This window comes from Rhinolophus sinicus, linkage group LG07, assembly GCF_036562045.2.
Source record: "Rhinolophus sinicus isolate RSC01 linkage group LG07, ASM3656204v1, whole genome shotgun sequence".
NCBI lineage: Eukaryota > Metazoa > Chordata > Mammalia > Chiroptera > Rhinolophidae > Rhinolophus > Rhinolophus sinicus.
The window spans coordinates 125,345,460-125,371,280 of record NC_133757.1 but is presented as its reverse complement, the minus strand read 5'-3'; the positions used below and the strand labels follow the sequence as shown (position 1 = coordinate 125,371,280).

Sequence of the window (25,821 nt, the reverse complement as noted above, 5' to 3'; positions counted from 1 at the left end):
TGTATTCAACAAGTCATTACGGAGTGCCTATTACACCCCAGGCACTGTGCTAGACAGTGAAGACACAGGAGTGAAGACACGCAAACGCCTGTCCTTAGGGATGGACATTCCGGTCAGAGTCAGGCTTGGAACCCACCCCCAGTCAGAGTTAGGCGGTAAGGGTCTGCGCAGCTGCTGACCCCCTTCTCCACCCCATTTTACAGATGAGCAAGCTGAAAGTGAGAGGCCTGACCAACTCAGGCTTTTCACCTCCCCTCCAAATCCTAGGCAATTATCAAATTATGGACACATTCCACGTGGGAGACAAAATAATGGCCCCAAACATGTCCTCATCTTAATCCCTTGAACCTGTGAATATGTCACCTTAAATAGCAAAAGGGACTTTGCAGCTGTGATTAGGTTAGGGATGTGGAGATGGGGAGCTCATCCTGACTCATCTGGGGGGGGGGCAGTGTCATCACAGCCATCCAGAGGAGGGAAAGCGGGAGGCAGGAGACTCAGGTCAGAGGCTGGAAGATGGTATGCTGCAGGGTCTGATGATGGTGGAAGTGGCCACAAGCCACGGGGTGTGGGCAGGCCATAGGAGCTGGAAAAGGAAGAGGATGGGGGTCTTCCCCAGAGAACTACACAGGAGCACAGCCCCGCAACACTGATTTTAGCCCAGTGAGAATGATTTTGGACTCCGAGCTCCAAAACTGTAAGGTAGTATATTTGTGTTGCTTTCAGCCACTAAGTTTTGGTCACTTTTTACAGCAGCAACAAAACACTCATATATCCCATTAGAATTGCTCTTACATTCTGCTGTCCCTTTTTCACTCTTCTATACCCCATATGTGTCTTCTGTTTCACCATCTAAACTCTCACTTTCTTGGAAAGCCCTGACATCTAATTGTTCATCGTTTCCTTGCATTTCAGTCCATCTTTGATGCTTGGGCCAACTCTATCTTCTGGGGACACGGCTTTGCATATACAAGGTATCTCATTACTCAGAACTGTTTAACGGCTCCATCCATCCATCCAAAGGACAAAAAGTGAAGCCTGGCTCCCCGCGCCCCACTTGCACTAAGACAGCTTGCGTGGCCTTTGAGTTAGAATACTATGACCTTTGTTCACATTGTTCATTGAAATATTACTTTCCACTTTCTCTAGGGAGGCCGAGTCTCCAAAAAGCTTCCTGCAAACTCCCCTGAAGTCCTGCATGGCAGCCCTATATGTTCTACATCCGACAAGGGGGTCTTTTTGTCCTGAACCTCACCCTCTCCTCTCACACCCTGAGTCTCCAGCTGGCTTGTTTCCGGAGGACATAGCTTACACCTTATGCCTCCTGATAGAATCGGCACTTTGCGTTGTTCTGAAGATCTCAACACTAGATAGATTTCTGTTGTCTGTGTTTGTGGGAGTGGCCGAGGGATCAATTTCCTTTTTTTTTTTTAGGGTGATGTACTTACTGGACAATTCACATTTGAGTAAGTTAATAAATCTGCCCATTTTTTCCTCTGCTCTTTCCTTGATAGTATCTGTCCACGTCCGAGAACTTTATGTGGTAGTAAGAAGTCTATGCTCCTAATTAATAAACCGTTAGTTATGGAGATGAAATTGACTGCCTAGAACAACTTTGGGAGAGTAAGAAAGAAAAGGTCTGAGATTGTTTTAATTTTAAAAGTAGGGAAAAGCACCTAGAATAAAAGAGTAAACACCCATGTCTTTGTCACCTAGAATGGGAGGCGGGGAGGTCTTGTTAAAAGGGACAGCTTGCTGGTCCCACCACCAGAGTTCTAGATTCAGTAGATCTGGGCTGGGGCCTGAGGATGGGTTTCACTAAAAGTTCTCAAGTGATGCCAAACGCTGTTGGTCTAGGGACAAAAAACACTTTGAGAACCACTGATCCAAGACGACAAACTGCTAATACTTGATGTTTTTTTTTTTTTTTGTTAAATTAAGATAAAAGAGAATTGGACTTTCTCTTTTCCAGGCCCATTGTATTTCATACCAAATGTTGTTCATTTGAGCCCCAAATGTTCAGGTTGTATGCAATTTTTTGTTGCTATTGCGAACACCCAGTGATCATTTCTGCAGAGGTCTCCCTGCGCACGTGTGCCCCACAGAACACCTCTGTGACGCCGTTAAAGGGATTACAGAAACTTCTAGTTTGCCAGCCATGCATAAGAGTTCCCGTTCACCTCACAGCTAACCCACACCCAGTACTGTCAGGCCTTTTCGTCTGTGTCAATCTGATGGGCACAAACCTGTATCTCACTGTTGCTTTAATTTGCATTTTCTGGATTACTAGAGACAATGCACAGCTTTTTAATTTTTACTGGCTATTTTAGTTTAACTCTTCTGTCTTGCCTATGTGTATATCTTTGCCAATTTTGACCTTTTCGTGTTGCTTTGGGTTGTTTGGCTTTTATTAACATATTTGAGAATCAAGGTTTGGCATTTCCTGAAATGACTGGTAAGACTGATTTTATTCGGTTGTGATCCATTTTATCCATCAGTGTACAAGCACCGCTACACCTACTCTCTCTCTCTCAAGAGTGTGTTGATTGATATTCCAGGATGGGGGACAAGTATAAACACAGGAGAAGTGGATGCTTTTCAGTTTAGTCCCACAGCCTGTGTGGCTAGGAAGAGGCAGCCAAGTGAAGAGAAGCCGCTAGCAAGTTGCAAGATACAAACAGCAGGGCCCTGAAGATAATCGGTATCAGAAATACATGAGCCACGGCCAGTGTCTCTACTATAGCTAATAAATCTATTCCTGGCCCCCCCCACACACACAAAAAAAAAAGTCATGATGCTAAAAAGTGTGCCATTTTAACAAGGTAAAGGGAGGGCTGGTCCGTGACAGGCACTTTGCATCTGCTAAGTCACTTCACCCTTGGCACGGCCTTTTCAGGTAGATATTACTATTGCCCCTCTATCACAGAGGCGGCTGATGTTCAGAAATGTGAAATAGGTAGTTTAAGAATGTACAGAGCTGGACGCCCTCCGATCCACTACCCCCCAGGGAAAAGTGAGCCCAGCCCCAGTATAAAACTCAGGCTCTGAAGGACTATTCTTTAAAGGAACCCTGACGAGGAGGCTTTCCCCGCGCATCCGAGGCTGTCTTCAAATCCCGTACATACACTTATTTTGTAAATGCATATTTTCATCAAAAGCAATGGAATAATTCCAAATTAGCATTTTAAGAAAGAAAGACAAATCCAAAGTGACTACTGAAAGTTGTTTTCTTTGACTTCGATTATAAATCTCATGACACGTTTTCATAGCCAAGAACCACTTATGTAACATAAAAAGTCTTACTTTTCAGGGAAAAAAACATAGTAATGCAGTTTCAAAAGTAAGTAGATTCTTCAGGAAAAAGCAGAATGAACTGATGGTGACAGAAATCAGAACAGTGTTGCCTGTGGGTGGTGGGGACTGATAGGGGGGTGATAAGGGCTCTTGTGTTCACTGGGGTGATAGCTACCCACGTGTATGTACATTTGTCAAAACTCATCAAGTGTACATTCAGATCTGTGGATTTCACCATATGTCAAATTTAGCTGGGTTTTCAGAGGATTTAAAAGCCTTAAAAGTCCATTTGTGATTGCTGATGGTGTATGAAAGTGGTGGTCCGTGAGCTCAGCTCCCAGCTGCCTTGGTGACGGTGAAGCAGGCTGAGATCTGACTCTTTGCTCAGTGCTGCTGCCAGGATGGATGTCCCCAGACAGGGCCAGGACAAATCCAGCCGCTAGGGTCAGTAGCTGTCCTGCCCTAGGAATGTCCAGTGGGAGAGGTGCCAACCTGAGCCTGGGTTCCATCCAGACGGGGATGCTGGGCATAACTCTTGATCCGAGTGTTTATTCTTATCCCTTTGCACACAAAACATTCCTCTTCCCTGCCAAACACTAAACTCTCTGCCACACCAGCTCGTAAGCAGGAGGTAAAGGTCTCAAACCTGGAACCACAGACCTGCCACCGTCTTCATTAGGCCTTTGCATCACTTGGGACACAGAGATCCATCCTGAGACGGGGAGCACAAAGCCATTGTGAGCAGCCTCCTTCGGTGGCATTCGGAAGCCACCAGGGGCAAAGGTCACACAGCAGAAGGGAGCCTGCTGTGTCCCGTGGCCAGGCGCATCCAGGGCAAATGGGGTTACCTGACTTCCCATTCCTCCATTTGTCTGGCCCTGCAACACTCTAAGGGGGAAGAGGACAGCTTTCTGAACCTTCACTATGTCAAGAGCTCTGCGGTGGCCACTGTCTCATTCCTTGTCTCAGGGCCAGCCTGTGTGTTTGTACTTCATGCTGAAACTTTACAGAGTCACCTAAGGCACAGAGAGGTGAAGAAACTTGCGCAAGGAATCATGACCATAAGCCAGCATGCGAGACCAAACCGTTTTTGCTACAAAGTCGGAACTCTTTCTTTCAAACTCTGTCTCTCTGCCTAATCGGGTGTAAGTCCAAAATGCCAACAACACAAAAACTACATATTGAATATATACTGTACAAACTGTACTGTGTATCAGAATAATTCTACCACTGTTTTCCCCACCTTCACACATGATGTTGCCAAAAATGACTTGGGAGCCTTGGATCTATTTAATAACTAAGATTTGTTTTCAGGGTGGTGTCCTGAATTCTGCCAGGTGCTGGCCTGCAAAGCACGGGCTCACCCTGGAAACTGTTGTTGGACTTGGACTGTGTGAAACCAGCATCAAGTTTGTTCCAGAACAGCCTGCACTTAGGACAGGTCCGCGTCTCTACAGCCTGGAAGATGCTGTGCTAATAAAGCGCCTCACAATTACGGGGGTGGGGGTGGGGAATGTGCTGCTAATGCAAACAGAAGGGAACTAATACAGCAAAGTGGCAAAAGGCAAATTTCACACATTGAAACACTGAGTAGGCTGAATCTTATTTACAATCTACAGTTGGCATCCAAGGGGCTGAGAGAATATGAACTAAGTGTTCAGAGCACCTTCACTGGTCCAGCTAACCACATCACAGTTGTGAGAAGCTACATACCCACGTCATTTAGCCTAAGAGACCCGGCAAAAAAGATGTGTGCGTGCGCATTTATCATTTGTTGACAGTCAACAAATCCTTCACACAGAAATATAGTGTATTATGTTCTCATAGGCAAAACATAACTTTGTAACTTTGTCTAAGTGCTTTTCCCTCCCAGTGGATGAGCCTGAAAAGATAGTCACATACGAAAGCTGAGATGCAGACATCTGTCTGTCTCACTAGCAAATTCCTAGGTGGAGGTGTTACCAGCACAAAAGACGTGTTCTCCATGCAGCTGTGCCAGATAATACAGTCATTAATCATATTTGAAATCATTGTTTGAAACTTTAGATTTTATTATTGCATTATTCCAGTCCAGAATTTGCACTTTCAAAGACTAAAATAATAAAATAATTGTTTGGTGGCTTTTCAGGTACAACCACTAATTAATATTAAAGAAGACACATATAGTATGGCAGTCAAGTGAGAGCTGAACATATGAGCCTAACTGAAGAAACAGTACAGTGCCAGTATAAGTTTTTGAATGGTTTTCAGAGCCATGAGTCCAGATAAAATCACTAAGGGGGAGAGGGGTAGCCAGAACAGAGGCGAGGGTCCAGGGCTGGGCCATTTTTAGCACCGTTGTGACAAGTGGGCACCAGCCAAGAAGACAGAGAGGCAATCAGACAGCTGGCAGGAACTGGCCAGTCTGAGGTCCTGGAAAGCAAGTGAGCACATCTATCCTGAAGGAACGTGTGAGGGACCACCACCAATGTCACATGCTCCTGCCAGGCCGGGCAGATGAGGACCTGGAGACGATCACTAGCTCTTGCCCAGCAGAAGTCACGGGTCCTCCCCAGGAGTGGTGAGGGTGAAGGATGGGGTGGAGGGTGTTCCAGAGACATGGGAGGAAATAGAAACGCAACCAAGGACAGGGTTTGCTGTGCTAGTGAGCAGAGCAATGGGCAGCCTGTGAAAGGACGTGTGCAGTCCAGGGGATGTTTATTTTTGTCTTTTTATGGGAGAAATAACCCTGTAATTTGTATGCTGATGAACCTGTCTGATGGAGGCGGAAGTCTTGATGATTCTGGAAATGAGGGGGGAGCTACTGAGCCGTGTCTGTGAGCAGGCGAGATGGGATGAGATCTGGTACATAAGCTCCAGACTGACCTTTGCTATTTCGTGGACAGTTCCTCCTGAGAAGTAAAGGGAAACCAGAGCACATGGAGTCAGGTGCAGGAACAAGGGAAAGAGACAGGAGAAGTTCTCCTGTGGAAGAATTCTTCCAGCGGCTTTGCTTTCATGGAACTAGTAAGCCAGGCCATCAGCTGAAAGTGGGGACGGGAAGCAGCATTGAGGTTTGAGGAGAGAGGAGAAAGTATCAGTAAAACACGTCCAGAAAAGGAGCTAATTGTTCTGATCCCCACAAACCAATTCTCTCTGTTCCATGTTTTACTTTAGGGACTCTCCCCTATTGTGGCCTACCTAAACACCCGAGAACGTACTCTAGATCCTTCCTTTTACTTATTCCTCCATCAAATCAACCCTTCACTCTCCCAAACAGAAACGTAACAAACGCACTCCTCTGGCTCCCTGGGCCTCAGCCTGGGTCCACCTCCACTCTGGGTCATGGCAAAAGCCTCCTTACCACCTTCCCTGTGTTTAGACACGGTACTTCTCCATGTGTGAACAAATATTGAAAGTATGCAATTATCAAAATCCGTCAATTGTCAAATTACGTGGCCCTGGGTGAGAAATTAAACAAAGAAAGCGCTTCACCCTTAATGCTGTGGCCCCACAACCCTTTAAACAATAGCAAGTGTTTCCTGGCTTCTCCCTCCTTCCAGTTCACAAGCAGACACGGTGCCAAAGCACTGGACACGTCCCTCTGCTTCTGACCCTTGGCTGGGAGCAGAAACAACAGAGCAGAGACACAGTGAGGACACTGCAGTGGGCACTTCCTGTGGACGCTAAGAAGCAAAGGACGTAGTGCACACAGAGGCCTCGTGGAGACCAGAACTTGCACCAGAACATTTGGGAAGCCCTTTAGTGCCTCAGTCACTTGCCGCAGCCCCAGAAGCAGGCACCTCCCTCTTCTTCCTCACTCTGCCTCCTTCAATTCTCCACTTCCTGCTCTCCCTGTCACGCAGGCCAGGCTGGCACAGGGCACACAGCCTGCTGGTAAACCCAGTGCACGCCGCCTCGGGGAAGCTCAATTTTCCAGTACATGAAAGATGGAGACATAATTTTTAAATATTTTTACCGAATAACCAGAATTCCTCTTGTATCACCTGCCCATTTGGAAGGAAAGAGAAGAAGGCCGTAAGGTGTATTTGGTCCTTCTGGTGGTTTCAAAATAGCTCCGCACGTTCTCCGATCCTCTCCTCATGCCCCGCCCCCCGGGACTCGATGGCTGTCGCCAAGGAGCCGGATACTGTGCACTGAAGACGCCCCACTCTGGAGACGCGGTCACACAGGCGCCGCTGCTTCCTCCTTAGTCGCTCTCTGCCGCGCGATAACGACACTGAGCTATTGATGGAGAGGCCCATGTGGCAAGGAACTGAGGCCTGCTGCCCACAAGCAAGGACTGGGCCCTCCGGAAGGGGACGCCCGGGCTGGAATCACACACCTGCCCGGATCCCCAGTGCGGCCCCTGCAGGGCGCCTGGGCCAGAACCACCGGCCTGCCAGGCCCTCCGGAATTCCTGAACCTGATAAACGTCTGTCATTCAAAATCACTAAGCTTAGGGTAATTTGTCAGATTGCTAGAGATCACTAACATACCGTGTTTCCCGGAAAATAAGACCTAGTCTGACAATCAGCTCTAATGCGTCTTTTGGAACAAAAATTAATACAAGACCTGGTCTTATGTTATATTAGATAAGACCCAGTCTTATAGTATAGTAAAATAAGACCGGGTCTTATATTAATTTTTGCCCCAAAAGACACATCAGAGCTGATCCGACCAGGCCTTATTTTCGGGGAAACATGGTAGCACTCATGATTGTCATATAATTTGTGATAAACAAAGAGATATGGAATTCTAAACCGGGTCACTTTCGTTCTATTTCACTGCCAGGAAGTGATGCGAAAAAAAAAAAGTGACTCAAAAATTTTATAAGATAATCATCACCTTTTGTTCTTGACTCAAGCCTGGAATATTAATTTGCACTCTGTAGTGGAAGAGAAACAAGTGGGGATGTTTACATGAGGATTTAATAAGAAGAAATACAGAGTGTTTAACAGTTTATAAAGCACTTCACCTATGTAATCTTGGCTCGTAGTAGATGAACACAGATGTTTGTACACGTACCTGTTAAGAACAGCAATTTCATTGACAACCCCCTTACCTCCCCAAGAATGCATGGAAATTATTTAATTCTCAAAGTCCATCAAAGTGTCTCATTATGGGGCTCTGGGTCAGATGTTATACAAAGCAATTGTTTATGCTGATCTGCAACTGGTTCCAGGCCTCTAATATCATTATTCAGGGCCTGTGTATAACTTCTGAAAATTAAATGTCTAAATGATCTATTAAAAATGCAGTGCATCCCAACAAGCGCTGAAATGGTTGCCCTGAAAGATGAAGATAAACTTCACACTGCGTAAAACACAGCATTCAGTCTGAACCAAATTTTCTGAGCAATCACAGTAAGACTGGGGTAAATATAGGTTACCATTAACGTAACCTTCAGTCTCAAGCTTTCATTCACTCCCCTCTTCTCCCGGATCAGAAGCAAAGCCTCAGGGATGTAACCTATTAGCAACGTCTGTCATCTGCTGCTCTTAAGACATGTTTTGTGTTTTTCTTCCCCCTTAGGAAAGCGGTTACTGTCTTCTTTGTAAAGCACACTTGTTTATTATTAAAGGGCAATGTGGGAAAGGAAAGAGAAAAGATCATCAGCATCGTGACATCCAGTCCAGAACAAGCAGACATTTTGCAAGTACTTTTGTTTTGTTTCTAAAACAAAGCTACAAGAAAAATTATCACAGGGGAATACATGCAATGGACACTTTAGAGCTGGCCAATTCTTTAAGACTAAAACAGCTCGAGATCAAGTGACAGTCTGCGAGCAAACGCTGCTAATTTCTGTGGCTACGATTTCATCTAGTCCGACCTAGAACTGAAGGGTTATATATAAAGCCGTAAGTAACATTTATCTGTTCCAAGCTTACTTGTCAAATTTAAGGAAGGCCCCAGCGGTTCCGTGAGCGTGAGCTCGATCACAGGCCAGCATCCACCCGCTGTCCCCGCTCACGGAGGCCGGTCCCTGCTGTGTCTCTCAGGCTGTGGGGTAAACACAGCAGGGCCCTGCTGCGCAAAACCACAGCTTTCGTCCTTCCTCTGTGATTTCTCCAGCTCCCCAAATCCACAGCCCTTGTGTGCTGAATATTGAACTGATTTAACGTGCATCTTGTTACCTTGTATTGCTCTTGAATTTTTGGTGTAAAAGACCTACATCTGCAATTGAAAACGATTTCAAAGCGAGTATCTTCTTTGCTCAGAGTTTTTCATAGCCTCACTGCCAAGACCAGCGCTCTACATAGCCCGGTGATTCAATAATTACTTATCCAAACAAGGTAATTTGAGGGAGGGGGAGAGGATGGAGAATGAGAGTATTTTAAAAAGAGCAGATAAAGTCATGTAGCTTAAATTCTAGAATACGTTTTCTCTTGTATCTCACAGCTGGAATTACACATTATTTCATTAATGCTTTATTTTGTGATTTCCGGCAGGCATTAAATCTCTTTGATTCATCCAAGTATTTATCTCACAAAAATACAAACATGAGCTGATATTTTTTGACAATTTTCGGGGTTTTAAAGGAAGATATAAATAATTAGATATTTAACTAAAATGATCCTTTATTACATTGTAAAAAATTTTATCATAAATCCTGTTATATTTGCACCAAAGAACTATATCATCAAGTATAATAAAATAAAATCAAAATGCTAAAATAAAAATAGAGAAGGAAGAAAAGATCTCTGATTCCAAATTAGATTTCTACTTAATAGCTGGAGTTGACATTCAACCAAGACCAAACAGGTGTGTCAGCCCGGCCTGGAAGACATCACCGGATACAATATGCAGCTCAGATCAATAAGAAATGTTCACTGCCTTCACTGAATCGGTGTAGCCCATATAAATAAAAAAGGACACTCATTTCTTCCGAGTCCTAATGAGCAATGCTTCAGGGAGGGCATTTCAGAAATAGGTCATCTGAGCTAGGGAAAGAGCTGGTTTTCCCTGCGCTTCTTTACTGAACATAAAAGAACTGTCTGGTTACACAAATAACTAATGCAAGTGACAAAAGCAAAACCTGCCCCAAGTGCCCACGTCCAAACAATCCAGCATTAAGTAGGAAGGACATTTAACAGCAGTCCTAAAGTCACACACTTGCTGCAAATTTTTTCTCATTAAGCTCGCGAGTGTGTCATGGTTCTTCCCCCGAGCACACTGGCCCAGATTTATAGCACACACACCCGCTCCTGTAACTCTTTTATCCCTGGTAAGAACTTCCTCTTGTTCACTGGATGGATTCCTCTGGGGACATCACAGAGGATGTGACTCTGATCCCTCTTGCCCTCTCACTTTTTTTTTTTTTTTTTTTTCATTTTAAAAAGCGTCTGTGTGCAGAATGGTTTACACATTTAATTCTGAAGAGCTGGCAGAGCACAGCACAGCAGGTGTCCTCGTTTCCGCCGTCACGCCCCGCTCCCGCAAGGAACCCCATTAGACACGTCAGGAGTGGAGTAGGTCACCATCCACAGAGAACCCCTCTTTCCCACATCATGACCTGTAGTCACATTGCTCAAGGTGTGAACCTCAGCTTCGCCAGTTTTCAGTTGTGTGACTTCAGGTGAGTTCCCCAAATGCTCCACATCTGTTTCCTCACATGTAAAGTGGGGATAAATACTCATTCCCTCCTATGGTTGTGCTGAAGACTAAGTGAATTAGTACATGCCAGGCCCGAGGACAGGTCCCACAGAACCAGCAGTCACTGCCCAGTCCTCACCCCCCTTCAAACACAGCGGGGCCAGCTCTCCTCTCCCCTGGACCTCTTGTCTTTTTCTCTTCATTTTCTCTCACCAATAGCTCTTTGATTTTTCCAAAACAAATCCTGTTAGCCTTCTCAAGCTTCTCCAGGTTTCCCCCCTCCCCGCGCCACTTTCTCCGTTAACCCCATTCTCTTAGAAGGAAGTAGGGAGAGGGGAAAATTGCACAAACTTATACTGTACAATTTAAAAAAAAAAAATTTCTGTCACAGAAGTTTAGGACTATCTATGATCCTGACTTCTGAAAAAGATATTGCTATATCTACCACACTTAAGATCGTAACATTAATGAAAAGAACTCCTGAAAAACTGCACAAGCAGAACAGGCAAATAAGATTATGTATTTTACTGAATCTTAAAAATCTTCCTGAATTTTCTGGACTGTGACAGTTCAGGCTCTTGTATTCAGTATACAACTGCTCCATTCAAGGAGCTTTTCAGAGTTGGTACCTATGCCGTAAGAAACCAGGGTCACTCCAAGGTACCAGGGTGTCTTGTAAACAATCAGTAAGCAGTGAATACGCACATTTCATTGTAGGTTCCTTGGTAACTCGTTGTCGTCAGTGTGGGCTTACTCAGTACAGTTGGACTAACACAGAGAAGACACCAAATTCATTTTGACACATTTATGCGTTAAAACAGTGAAAGCATTTTTCTGTCAAGTTTGTCAGAGGGTCACAGACCAGTTAAGTTGGGAACTGTGCTGGTTATTTTGTGACCCCAGCTGGCTGATCAGTCTGTGGCCGATGACCTGTTCATACAAATTTATCATTTCTTGTCTCTCTTAAAAGCTCTGTTAGTTCTGTCTCCTTTTAAAACATACCAGCTGACATTTACTGGTCACTTCCAGTGTGCCAGGAACGATGTTAAGCCCTTTGCTTGCACAAATGCATTAATCTTCACAACCCTCAGAGCTAAATCCTTTTATAAGCTCCATTTTGCAGATGAGAAAACTGAAGAGCAAAGGAATTATTAGCCAATACCAAGAAAGTGGTAAAAATAGGACGCAAGCCCAGAGCCAAAACCGTAACCGTTACTCCCAGAAGCCTTACAGCGACCCTCCATTTTAACTTCAAAAGCTTGGTGAAAGAGTACTTTCGTGTGTACATAAAGGCAAACACTGCCCTGAGTGTTTATGCAGCTATAAATTTAAAGATAACTCTGGAAGGCATATATTGCATCTTCTTAGAGGCCTTGCTTCTTGGTCAGCCAATTATTTTTTTATACTGCAACAGCCATGCTGAGAATATGTCTTCCGACTATTTGTCTTCGTTCCTTTTCTTTCAAGAAATAATTCTCACAGGAAATAATTTCTAACTGGGTGGTGTCACTATGGGTAGAGAGGGAGCAGGGGGACTGGAAAGAGAATGAGGAGGGTCAGCGAGATGTTTAAAAGCTGAGTGTGGAAATCCTCCCTTCAGTAAAAGTTCCGAGTCTCCAGTGAAGTTACTGATGGTTTCTTATCTCACGAAACGCTTGGTGTGAATGAATGAATGCAGAAACCAGTGAAGAGCGCAGGCTTCATACCAAGTCATCCCAGGGCAAAACAGAGACAGCAGAGAGGATGTGGGAGCGTGGGGCAGACAAACTTGAGGACCCTCAGGGAGGGCTTTGGACAATCACAATCTGGGGACCTGTGGCTGACCCCACTTTAATCAGATCTCTAAGTGAGCAGATGGCCCTTGGCTGAGAGTGGGGTTATATATTCATGTAACCAAATTTAAATCATCTCCACTACAATGGCTAAAATTTTAAGAACTGATAATTCCAAGTGTTGGCAAGGATGTGAAGCAACGGGACTCTCAAGTTGCTGGTAAGAGTGCACGTGGTACAGCCATTTCCAGAAAGAGCTTGAACCTTTTTTATAAAATTAAACATACACCTACCATGTGACCTAGCAATCCCCACTCCCAGAACAACACCGGTTTGAACTACTTATATGTGGATTGTTTTCAATAAATGTATTGGAGAAAATTTTGGAGATTTGTGACAATTTGAAAAAACTTGCAGATGAACGTTATAATTTTCTCAATAACATTTTCTTTTCTCTAGCTTACTTTATTGTAAGGATACAGTATGTACTATATATAACATACAAAATATGTGTTAATGGACTGTTTATGTTATCTGTAAGACTTCCTTCAGGTCAACAGTAGGCTATTAGTAGTTAGGTTTGTAGGGAGTCAAAAGTTATACGTGGATTTTCAACTGTGTGGGGTCAGCGTCCCTAACCCCGTATTGCTTGCTCAAGGGACAAGCCTATTTACCCAAGAGAAATGAGAACACTATGTGCTTAGAGTGACCTGTGTGCAAACATCGACAGTGGCTCTTTTCACAATAGAAAAACTGGAAACAACTCAAATGTCTATCAACTGAGGATGGGATGATCAAATTGTGGTATATCCATCCCATGGAATAAGTCACTCAGCAACAGAAGGGAACAAAGTACTGACACATGCAGCAACGTTATGCTAAGTGAAAGCCAGATATACAAGATGACATACTGGAGGATTCCATTCATATGACATCCTGGAAAAGGCAAAACAACAGTGACAAAAACAGACTGCTGAGTGTCAGGGGCTGGGGGTTGAGAGAGCCAGAGGAGACCATTTTCGAAGCGTACAGGGAAATATCCAAGGTGACAAATGTTCTATATCTTGATTATACTGGTGGTTACATGACTACATACACATTTGTCAAAACTCATCACGTTGTCTACTTAAAATGGGTGAATTGTATTGTATGTAAGTTATGCCTCAACACAGCTGGGTTTTCTGCTGCTGTTTCTAAATCATCCCCACAGGTCCTCATCCAGAGAGAACACGTGACTCCTGAGGACGCTCTCTCCCAGAAGGGCCGTCCACTCATTTCCCTGGTGACTCTCGTGCACATTCTCAAAGGGTCACCTCAACCCCCACTCTTGGAGAGATCGTTTGCATTATTTAAAAAGAGAGGTTTAATCAGAGCATGACTTGGGCTGAGTCTCCTGGCCAGTACAAAGTTGGTTTGGGGCCAAGATTTTAAGGCATACGTAACAAGTGAAAGCTGAAAACTGTCTCCATAACTAGGGCTTCCTGATAAAATAGCGGATGTCCAGTCAAATTTATTTTCAGATGAACAACAAATACTTTTGTAGTATAACTATGTCCCAAATATTGCACGGGACATGTTTTTCATTTGCTGTATTTGGCAACCCAAAAACATTATCATTATTAGTTCATGCATGGCCTTTTCCATTTTATTTACTCATTCACATAATTAATTAATCAATCTCATATTCATGTTTTTAGTAACTGAGGCTGTAAGTCCCCTCTTAAGAAAGCGTGTAGCAACTCTACGTCACTGAGAACTTATTAGACTAGTGAGAAGTGACTGACTGAGGATCCTGTTACTCAAATGTGACCTACAGACCAGGACGTTGGCATCAACTTGGTACCTGTTAGAAAGGCTCTCTGGTCCCACCCAGACCTACTGAATTCAGAATCCGCATTTTAACGAAATCCCCACGTGACTCAGATGCCTGTTAACATTTTAGGAGCGCGGATTTAGAAAGCCGTGTTTTGGGAAAATTCCCAGGGCCTATGCAGGGTGGACGGAAGGGAAAGTGACTACAAGCATAGAAACCTCTTACAAGAATATTTTACAAATTCAGGCATTATTTTGAGATCTGAATTACAATGCAGGCAGCAAGAATGCAAAGAAAGGCACTAAAATGAGAAACACTCCAATGGAAAACAATCAGTGGCACTTGGTAATGGACCAGATGGAGAAGAGAAAGGAAAGACGTCAGAATTTGAATATAATCAAGTAGAAGCATCAAAGTGTGGCTAGAACACTTGGCGGTGGTTCTCAAGCTTATCCACACATTATAATCGCCAGGGAGTTTTCACATCCTGACGCCTGGGTCCCAACCCCAGCGAGTCCATTTAAGGTGAAGCCTGGGCGTCCGACTTTCTAAATGCTCCCCAAGTGACTGTAACCTGCGGCTAAGGTTAATAAGCACTAATGTGAGCTCTTTCAATCTATTTATTTTCACTTCAAATAGTGATTTTCAACCCTGGCAACACTTTGGAATTACTTGGGGAGCTTTAAAAATGTACCACTATCCAGACTCTGCCCTGAGAATATTCTGATTTAATTGGTAATATTTTAGAAGTTCCCCACTTGATTGTAATGTGCAGCCAGGGTTGAGAATACTCAGTTGAAACATTCAGTTAAATTGCTAATTTATTAACTTTTTCCCCCTCAAATAAGTATAAAATGAAAAGGGAATTCAGTACTAATAGAATCCAAAGCTTCTAATTAGGTGAAGTATAAACCAAGATATTTTCATTTGCTCATCATATCTGTACAATGAAATTTACTTGGGATTAGCTACAATTTCCGTTTTTTCAAAACCTCTTTTTGAATCCGAAAATAAAGAAAAATCAGGTAATGATCATTGCAATTGGAGAACCATTTATGAAGGAGCCTTATTCAGGCACTTAAAATATAATGTGAAATAAATTGATAAGAACCACAACCACAATTACATATCTCGGATAGAATAAGGTCCTACGGGGAATGGGGGCATAAGGAAATGAAATGTCTGAAATTAATTTCTAAGTCACAGTAAAGTCTCTATCAGTATTCAACCCTATAACTAAAGTCTGAGATATATATATATATATTAAGTAGAACATCCGAGCACTTTATAGTTAACTTGTCACTGTAGTATCATTTCATAGGTGTGCAAAGTAATTATTTTTTTAAAATGTTGCCAAATGACCTTTTATAAAATGGAAAATTGGCTTACCTCTTCCCTATGATTCTTAATTGGCATACAAAGAATACTTTGTGTCCTGTAGCCTGTAATTTGGTCAACTTCTGCATTGAATCGAGGATCCTAGTAAGGAAAAAGAAATTCAATTTCATGACTGACCCGTTCAAAGACTGATTTGATTTTTCTGATTTATAAGATGAGAGAAATCTAACCTTTGACTTACCTTGTTGCTCTGAATGACAATTTTATTGTTGTAAAAGGCAGCAAGTCATGTAAGTACATATCATCTTTGACAAAAATAAATTTAAGAGTTTTTAGAAGCTGGGGTTTATGCAAACTGAAAAAAAATACAGACTCAAACAAATGTCCAGAAGTAAAGGGAATTCAAAATACTAACAGGTTTCCACAGCCTTACTTGAATTCGGGGCAAAGTGGCAACTCTCCACCTCTGTAATACAGGTTGCCTGCTCCCATCTCACTGCTCGATTCTTCTGTGCCACCCAGAAGAAAAGCATCTCTGCTCAGAAACTTTTCTTGTAAAACCTCTTACCTCCGAAACGACCATTCCAGTACTGACTTTGCTTCCCTTGTGATAACTGTTCATGTATTTCCTCAGGATTCTGTTCTTCTAGCTTAGGTGTCCATAAGAATTTAAATCTCATCTTTTCCCTATGGCCTCAATCAGACTGCGAACCACTCCTTAATCTTAAATACAGGCCATTTTCCATCGAACTTTAGGTCGGGTTAAAGTTAGGCTGTAAACTCCAGGAGGGGCTTTTTTTTTGGTTCATTAGTGTGTTCCCAATACTGGTACAAGAACTCAAAAGCCATTTGTTAAATAAATGAAGGAATTCATTAACAAATGACATCATAGTTATCAAATGTGATCATTTTTAGCTTATCATTTAAAGCATATCTGGTAAGTGGGAGGCAGGGGTGGTGCTTACGAGAGGAAGTAGACAGATACCATTGTATGGGATAAGATTAGGATGGAAACAAACATACCAGAACATAAATATTTCAATGAGTGCTGCTCCTTTCAAAGCAATAGCCATGGGAAGTTATATGCACAAGCTAATAATAGCACCACTGCTCTCAAAACTCTGCATTTGGAATTCCCTTTAGAGAACATGGAATAGCCACACTGGAAAATCCTCATCTTTGAAGGTCATTTGTTCTTCTTCTTTTTTTAATTAGTCTAAAGTCGTGCAAAGCCAAAGCTGTGAATGAAGTAAATGATTACACTCGATTCACTCAATTGGGGTCAGAAATGAGGCCAATTTTCCCCTAAGAGAACCAAACTTGGCATTATAGACAATCTCAAAAGAAAAGTGATAAAATGGTGGAAAATCAGTACAAATATTTTATATTGTAAACGCTACTGTATTTTTGCTTTTTCTGCAAATATGCTTAAAGTTATATGGAGACACACACAAAAAAAACCTTAACTGAATATTTCTAAGAAATAGTTCTCAAATAACATACTATCTTGCAAAGTAGCTAATGAAAGCAAACAGGATACTGATATTGATGAATTAAAGAAGTAAAACATTATTAACTTATATAGTGAATTATTCTACAAGCTAATATCAAATGAAAAATAAAAATGCATCCTCGGCAATTATTTTGTTAATGCACATTTTAATTACAAGACCAATTTATAAAGAAGAGGATTACACCCAGCTATCTAATCCAGGCAATGGAGCTGACAAACTGAAGTTAGCAGGGCTTTCGCAGCTTTGGGTGCATACCAGAGTGAAAGCCAGCAGCGGCCCTGGATTTCAGTCTTCATTGAAGGAGGTGGGACTAATGCACACTTCAGATTCACTGTAGGGGAATCTTGGCCTCTCACAGAATTTTCCCTTAACGATGCAGTCAGTGCAAAGGCAACGGGCACAGAGAACCCCTCGAGGTCCAGGATACGCAGAAGGGAAAATGCAGCACTGCTATGATTGTGATTATTCCTTTTCCTGTATGAGGACGTGCCAGTGTAAAAAACGTAAAACTTGGATGTCCCCTTGTCGCAACAAAGCAGCTGGCCCCAACTTGCCCTTCTGCTGAAAACAGAAGACTAGATCAAATGCCTGAGACAACTACAGCACAGACCCCAAAGGCGGGAAATGTATGTGCACTACTCTGTCTTTCTTCTCACGGGCACGCTCCTGCTGGGGAGAAGGCGGGCGGTACCCAAGTGGGGCAACAGTGCCAAGGAGAACTGAGAAGAATTCGGGGCTCCCAGAGTGGCTGGGATTTGCAAGGCCCTGCTGGGTGTTGGGGAGAGGGATGTAAAGGACGAGTGGCAGAAAACTCAGTGACTATTCCGTTCAGACATGCACAGAGCAAGACGCTAAGAGCACTGGCAAGATGGCTGTGGAAGGCGGAAGCGGGATGGTAACAGCAGTCAGGGGGAGGGTCAGAGGCAGTGTGGCTCCAGCCCAGCCAGGGAGACCTCACTGGCACCTCGAGCGTTCAGCTGAGACACAGGGAGGCCAGGCCTTGAGAGTAAGGACCGTGCCCTAGATGGAATCTACTGAGGAAGGCCACGCTACAAAATAACCAGCCTGTATTCTTCTAAAATACATGTCAAGAAGGATAAACACTGAGAAACTATTCCACATTTAAAGGAGACTAACGAGATATCATAAATATGTGCCAGATGTGATCTGGGATTAGATCTCTCATCAGAGGGAAAAAATAACTATAAAAGACATTAATGGGACAATTGACCAAATTTGACTACACACTGTGAGATAACAGTAATGTGTTATACTATAAAATTTCCTGATTTTGATAAATTAAAATAGTAGAAGACAACGTGCTTGTTGGAAAATATACACTGAAATACTTAGTAAAAATACCTCCAACTTATTAAATAGTTCAGAAAAATAATATGCATATAGTACTTATATGCCTTATGTATAGAAAAAGAGAGAAAATTATAAAGAAAACGGGGCAAAACATAAACAACTGGAGAATCTGGGTAACGGGTACATGGAAGCTTCTTATATGGGTCGTGCAATTTTTCTGTAAGTTTGAAATGATATAAAAATAACAGAAAACAACAACACACACAAAAAAACAACAGGGTAAACTTGCCAAATTATAGGATGGTTTTCTTCCCCAGAGTGGCATTTTTAAGACAGTGCCTAAAGATAATTAGAACACTGAACAAAGACAGACACAGCAGTTCCCAAACGGCATTCCCTGGTGCACAATTATATCATGACGGGTTGGCAAACTTATCAAAATTAAATCAGTCACGAGTGTTATTTCTTTCTTCTAAAATTCATTTTGGAAATAATTTTATTCATCAGAAATACATTTGAGAGAGCTCATATTTCTTTAGGAAAATACCTGGATCAATACTTGACATAGACAGTGAGACCTGCAGGGTGAGAGATGGTGAAGATTTATTTAACTGCAGAAAGAATGAAAATGGCGGCATGGAGTGGGGGTGGGGGCATAGCAGCTCCTCCACGAAGGCTCCAGGAGCGGCAGTGCCACCCACCCTTCCCTGAGACCTGCCAAGGCGCATGTGGAGTGGCTGTCCTGTGGGGACAGAAGAGTCCCAGTATTATGTTCCAGTTGACTTGGGAGACAGAGGGGTGCGTTGACAACGCAAACCTTTTGGCACAGGAAATCTTAGGGAGGCTCACGGCTTCCACAGGACATGGGACGAGGGGTGCCAGGCAATCTGTGCTCATCAATTCTACGTGTCAACTTGGCTGGGCTCAGGGATGCTCAGACAGCTGGTCAAACACTATTTCTGGGTGTGTCTATGGGCTGAGTGACGCAGATCCACACCAGTGAGTGGGCAGCGTCTGATCCGCTGAGAGCCTGAAGAGAACAGAAAGGCAGAGGAGGGCGAATTCGCTCTCTGCCTGAGCTGTGACATCCATCTTCTCCTGCCCTCCTGCCATCTCTCAGAGCTCCTGGCTCTCAGGCTTTCAGATTCAGACCCTGACGAGACTTGCACAAGTGGGCCTCGAGTCTCAGGCCTATAGACTGTGGATTACATCACTAGCTTTCCTGGCTCTTCAGCTCGCAGATGGCAGGCAATTCTTGGCCTCCATAACCAAGTGAGCTAATTCCTATAATAAACCTCTTCTGATATATCTATAGATAATCCATATAGACATATATATCTGCTATTGGTTATGTTTCTCTGAAGAACACTGACTAACATACAACCCAATCCAAATATTGGGTCATATCTAATTTTCATATAGAAGGAAAACACCAAACACATTTATATTGCTGTTCTGGTCATTATGTGTTAATATCTTATCAATAAATCCTGTGCCACATTCAAGAAAGCTGCTGACTCAGGAGATGATGTGTGACTGAATGTCAGTACGTGGGCAGCACTTACCAAGTAACCCCTTCGTGGGGTCTGTGATCTCACTGAGCATCACTGGTCTAAGTTGTAGGCCTTGTCTTTCAAACATATGAATGTGTTATCTTGTTACAATAAAATAGTTGACTTTTCCAATTTATATCATTCTGTTACAAAGTTTTAAGTAGCAAATCAAATGGTGACTGTTTCTTACAATTAATTTACCTGCGAGACTATTTTTTTACTCTTAGCTTCAATCTGAGCACCATTACATTCCACAGCCACTTTGGTTTTCCAAGGCTACATAATACACCTTGAAAGTGTTCTGTACTCAAATAAGTTTAAGATGTGTCATTTTTACAGATGCATATTTGAGGAGCTAGGACTCAGAAAACATGAGGATGTGTTTTCATATTATGACTACTTTCACAAAAGGCTATGAGGTGGTAATTAAGTTTAGTCAAATTATTGGTGGGGCTGACTTCCACTGCTAATACCAATATAGATTATACGTCACAGACCAATCCCACAATTTCTACTAGATTCCCGGGACACGAGTTACTTCCGCAAGGCCACTAAACCCACAGGTGAGGGGCACCAAGGGTGACGGGGTCGTGGGCTCAGATACTTCACCTGGGAGCATCCAACATCAAGGACATGGGCCTCTGGTACACAGCAGGGCAAGACTTAAACCATTACCAAGTGCAAAACAAAAACTGCATTGTCACACCCTTGAAGATGGTAAGCAGATTAAACACAAAGCATCTGAGGGAAGGACTCCTCAGGGCTGGAGGAACTTGGGCCACGCGGACAAAGGAAGGCATTCTTAGCTGAAGCATATTTACGGTCCCACTGTACTCGGAATGGCAGGGCTGCTGACAAGCGGAAACCCAGCCGTCACCTAAGACAGGAAGGGGATTCTGCAAATTTGGCAGCGAGCCTTCAGCAGTGTCCTTAACTGCTTAACACCCCATGGGGTCAGCGATGGTGTGATGTCACTACAGAGCTCAAAGAGGTCATGGAGACAGCTCCGCGAAGAGTCAACATTGACTAGATCGCTTGTACAGATGGATTCTGAAAACTATCTCAGGATTTAATGGACTTGAACTATCCCATCTCCCCCTCAGGATGCCTCACCAGTGACTGTCATTTATTTATTTATTCACCCATCTTCAAATCCCGAGTCATCTTCAACCCCCTTTGCCCTCACTTCTCTCTCCTCTTCGCTGCCAAGTCCAGCGCATTCCATTTCTTCATCTGAAATCCATCCCCTCCTTTTCATCCGTAAGGCCAGTCAGATCTTCACTTCCTTATACTATTAAAATCATCTATCCTCCCAGCTTCTAGTATTTTCCCCTCTAATTCATTTAATGACCATCATGAAATTCATCTTTCGAAAGCACAGTCTGAACCCCACTGGTCCCCCTTTGAGACCATCTTCAGTTCCACCTCCTGGCTCTGGACCACATTCATACGCCTCAGCCTGGCACTCAAGACCCCAGCCCTCTGCAGGCCCTGCTCCCACAGGCCCCCAATGTCTGAGCGACTAGGACCCACATGCTTCCATACGCATGCCCCATGGTCCAACGCCCCTGTCTCTTCTTTAAACTTTTCTTTACATCTCCATCTCACCATACACCCAACTCAGTGTATTCCAATCTTATCCACTGTCCGGGGTCCATTATCAAGCCTTGCTCCCTCTCCGTCTGGCCAACCAGCTGTCATCTCCTGCTCCCCTCAACCCACCACACTGTCCTCGTCATTTCTTATGATCTGCTTTCTCTGCTCTTCTCTATCTTAATCTACTATAATTTTTGCTGATTCCATATTTGTTCAGACTTGACTATGCGCCAGGCACTGTATTAGGCACCAGAGATGCAGGGGTGAGTAAAAAGGCTATGAACCTCGAATGACACAGAGGAGCTGTCAGCTGGGATGACCACGGACCTTTAAAGTTTAGTACACTACATGGCAAGTACCTACAACAACCATTCTCTCAACGTGCCAGGAAATATTTCTAAACACACAGCGTGTCATTCCATTAAGATACTCTGTTTAAAACCTTAATTTTATTAATAAAAGGATCATCTTAAGTAGGAAATTTTAAGAATTATATTGTATAATCTTTAAGTTCGTAATTAAAGACCTGTATTGTAGCAGAAGTGGAATATCAGATCTTTCCACTGAAATAATTTAGAGCAAAAATTTCCATATTCTAAAGTCATTCATACATTTACTTGCTTAATGAAATGGATAGAAAGAAAGAAAATCAGACTTTGGTGTCAGTAGGACTTTGAGTGAACGAGGATGATTTTGATTGAATGAATGAATGCATGAATGAATGAGTATGGGTTAGATTTTTTGGACAGTTTTTGCACCCATCACTTCAGAATCTCAGTGAAATCCTCCGAAGTGCATGTGGGTAGGATGTGTACAGTGCTAGGTAAAAAGATGAGCGAATGCAGCTATGAGATGAGCTACGTTACAGTATCATTAGGGAGAAAAACAAGACAAGATTCCACTCAGGCCCAGCTGTTTGACTCCGGCACCAATGAAGAAACTCTGGCATTTAAAAGATGCAAAAGTGCCTATCCTACATTCCAACTTTAAATAAATATGCAAATGATCACATCTCCGTTTCAAACACCCCCACCACTCACAGAACTGCCCAGCGCCCCACCATTCATGCTCCCCCCCAACCCAGCCCCGCTGTTCAGTGGTTCCTTCTTACCTCATATGCATCTTTGATGTTCAAGGGCTCCCCCAGTGCCGCCACGTGCCCCACGATGCCTTTGTTCCATTCCAAGCGGATACAGTTGTTGGAAGCTTCTTCCAGTGTTGACCCTTCTGCCACATCAAAGAGGCGGCTGACAAGGAACTTGTCATTGGAGCTGTCCTCACAGACCAGGAAGAGGGAATAGCGGTTGGCAGAGATGAGTCCATGGATATGCAAGAAGATTTTGTGACATAACGCTGTGACATCCAAGTGACTAGAAATATCTTTCACTAATTCCAAGAGTCTTGAGCATTGGTCCCCTTCATCACGATCAAACCTTGGGTGGGTCAGAGGCATCTGTTCCTTCTTTTCTGAGTCAGAGACGAAGCTCACAGTTCCCTCAGAATCCTTGATAATAATGGGTCTAAGAGGCCGGTCAAATTCAGAAGCAGAGATTTTCCTGGTTGGTGTTCCCGGGGCACTGCTGTCTGTGCGGGGACTCTGCGACGAGGGGCAGGAGCAGGGTTCCACGTGGCCTCTGAAGCCTTCCTTGCAGACAGGGATGGTGTGAACTCTCTCAGCAAACCATGCATTAACCATGTCTCTGCAGAACAGAGCAGCACATGCGTCACGTATGGAAGAAAGAAAGGCGCTGCCCCTGAAAGCTGCTACCAACTCTTTCATGGTAAGCTGGTCAGATAACCATCTAATTTTCATCAAAAATGTAAACAAGGTGGTTTATTTAAGACAGTTCTAGCTTGAAAACTATAAAGGATAATCGCTTCGATGAACATTTTAATAAAGTATGATGCCTAGATGTGTATATTTTCAGATATCTGGTTTACAACGTGTCAAGCATCAAAGTCTATGTCTCTCAAAATCAGGTTGTATTAAAGACACTAAATTTGACAATAGTTTTAGGAAAACATAAATGTGAAAATTAACTTGTTGTTTAAGAGACACAACTTGTTGTAAAGTTAAATATTTAAAAGTCAAAAATAAATATTTATCTAAATTCGGCTAGCCAATATGCTTAATTTTAGCTTTAGCTATATCACTATATACAGATTAGAGTGAGAAGAAGACATGGAAAATATAAACAATTTGATCTAGTATGTAGAAAGATTTAAACTTCTGTAAATATTTCCTAATAAAGCTTGTTCAATAATGGTAAAAATGACCTCTTCTAGATTATCTGCTCCTGGTATAAAGAAAATGTAAAAGTAGGTAATCGTTCATCTTAAAAATTCAGTCCAAGAAAATTCAAATTATTTGTTTTTAATTTTAACTAAAATTTCTTTAAAAAATTTAAAAAAGTGCTATCACTGAGGACAGTTAAAAGAATCTGCCTATAATAACAGCAATGCAATCCCCACTCTACAATAACACACTGATTAGGTTCAATAAACGACCAGGATAAAGAAGTCTGTTTTGGAGAATGTTGGGTTACAGGCATCTTACAGACTTTCTGGTTGTGGTAAAAATTGTTCTCACCTCTTTGGAAGGCAAATAGGCAACATGTAACAAAATAGGCAACATGTAACAAATTTTCAAATGCATTTATCCTTTGTTCCAAAGAGTTCACACATGTGGAAAAGGAAGGACCAGGGTATTTACCGTTGTAGGTTTGTTACAGCAGAGCTGAGCAGCAGCCTAACCCGACCCATGGAAGGCGGGGGAGACTCACCACTGCATGTTTTCACAGTGGAACATGAGGCAGACTTTGGAAGATGGTTGTATGTACTGACATGAATACTCTCCACAATTTTTTTTAAGTGAGAAGAGAAGAATGCAGAAGGGAAAAGAAGAGGCTGCCTTATTCCTGAGTCTCTACTAAACTTTTCATTTATAGGATGTTCCCTTAATTATTTTACTTTGAACAACAATGTATTGCTTGGTAAATATGTATTATTCTATAATGTTACCAGTCTAGAGTGGAAAGGGTCAAAAAGGTAACACATATAAGAATGACTCATAATTTCAGGTGTTGGATACAGTATCAAAGCCTTTTAAAGGTCTCTTTTAAAAACGACATGGTAGGTAGGGGTATTGCACAGATCACAAGTACAAGCAACCCCCACATAACACAGTTGTGAGGGTCCTTAAAATGCCGAGCTATACGGGGTTACCTGTATATGCCTACAGCACAGAGTTTTTAAAAAAAATATAACTGTCCTAATGTTTTATAAATTCATGCTGTGGCTTGGGAGAAATCTTCCAGTGACAACAACACACTGATAAAATAATGCTGTATCTTAAAAACTTATAAACGAGGGTGCCATGCTCTGGAAAATGTTTACATATATTACCCCCCGAAATGTCAGTATTAGGGCCAAAGACATCGGTGTCAAAAATGCATGTGAAGCTGTCAAATACAGGAAGATTTGAACAAAATTGTCCTGTAGAATATGAGATAGGAGATGAACCATATGTCTATGTTAACATAACTTATGTGATTTTCAAATATGCACATATAACTTAAATTGCTAAGTCAATATAAAAATAAGCATTTTTAACTATTTCAGTAGCAAACCTAAAGCTTAGGCACAACTTACTTCTTATCTTCTCGTTTGAAAGTGATCAATTAAAAACATTTTTTTAATCAAACCACCTATGTGACAACTCCACGTGGATGTCTAAACAGACAACTTAAAATGGTGGAAACAGAATTCCTAATGTCACCTTGCTCCAATTCCCCTCCCCCCCACCAGCTTTCTCATATAATAAACAGCATCACTACACACCCTAGTTGCTCAAACGAAACATCGAGCAATTACTCTACGTGTGTCCCCTTCAATTCTCACGTCCAGTCCCAGTCCTGCCAACTTGACTCCCCAAACCTTCTATCCCAACCTGTTCATGTCTGTCTCCTGTGCGACCACCCCAGTCCCCATCCCCACATGTCTCACCTGGACTATGGCCACAGCTCCCAGGGTCTCTCTGATATTATACTTGCCCT

At 42.8% G+C, this 25,821-nt stretch overlaps 1 protein-coding gene across 6 annotated transcripts in view; it reads right to left on the bottom strand.

The window, feature by feature from the left end:
• PDE5A (phosphodiesterase 5A) overlaps positions 1-25,821 on the bottom strand; it is a 109,511-nt gene that overhangs the window by 67,381 nt on the left and 16,309 nt on the right. For all 6 annotated transcript variants that reach the window (XM_019744519.2, XM_019744515.2, XM_019744520.2 and 3 more), the window contains 2 exons: positions 22,878-23,466; positions 15,844-15,933 (listed from right to left, as the gene is read on the bottom strand). In XM_019744519.2, the coding sequence (XP_019600078.2) occupies positions 15,844-15,933; positions 22,878-23,462 (675 nt within the window). In that variant the 5' untranslated portion in view covers positions 23,463-23,466. The remainder of the gene's footprint in view (positions 1-15,843; positions 15,934-22,877; positions 23,467-25,821) is intronic.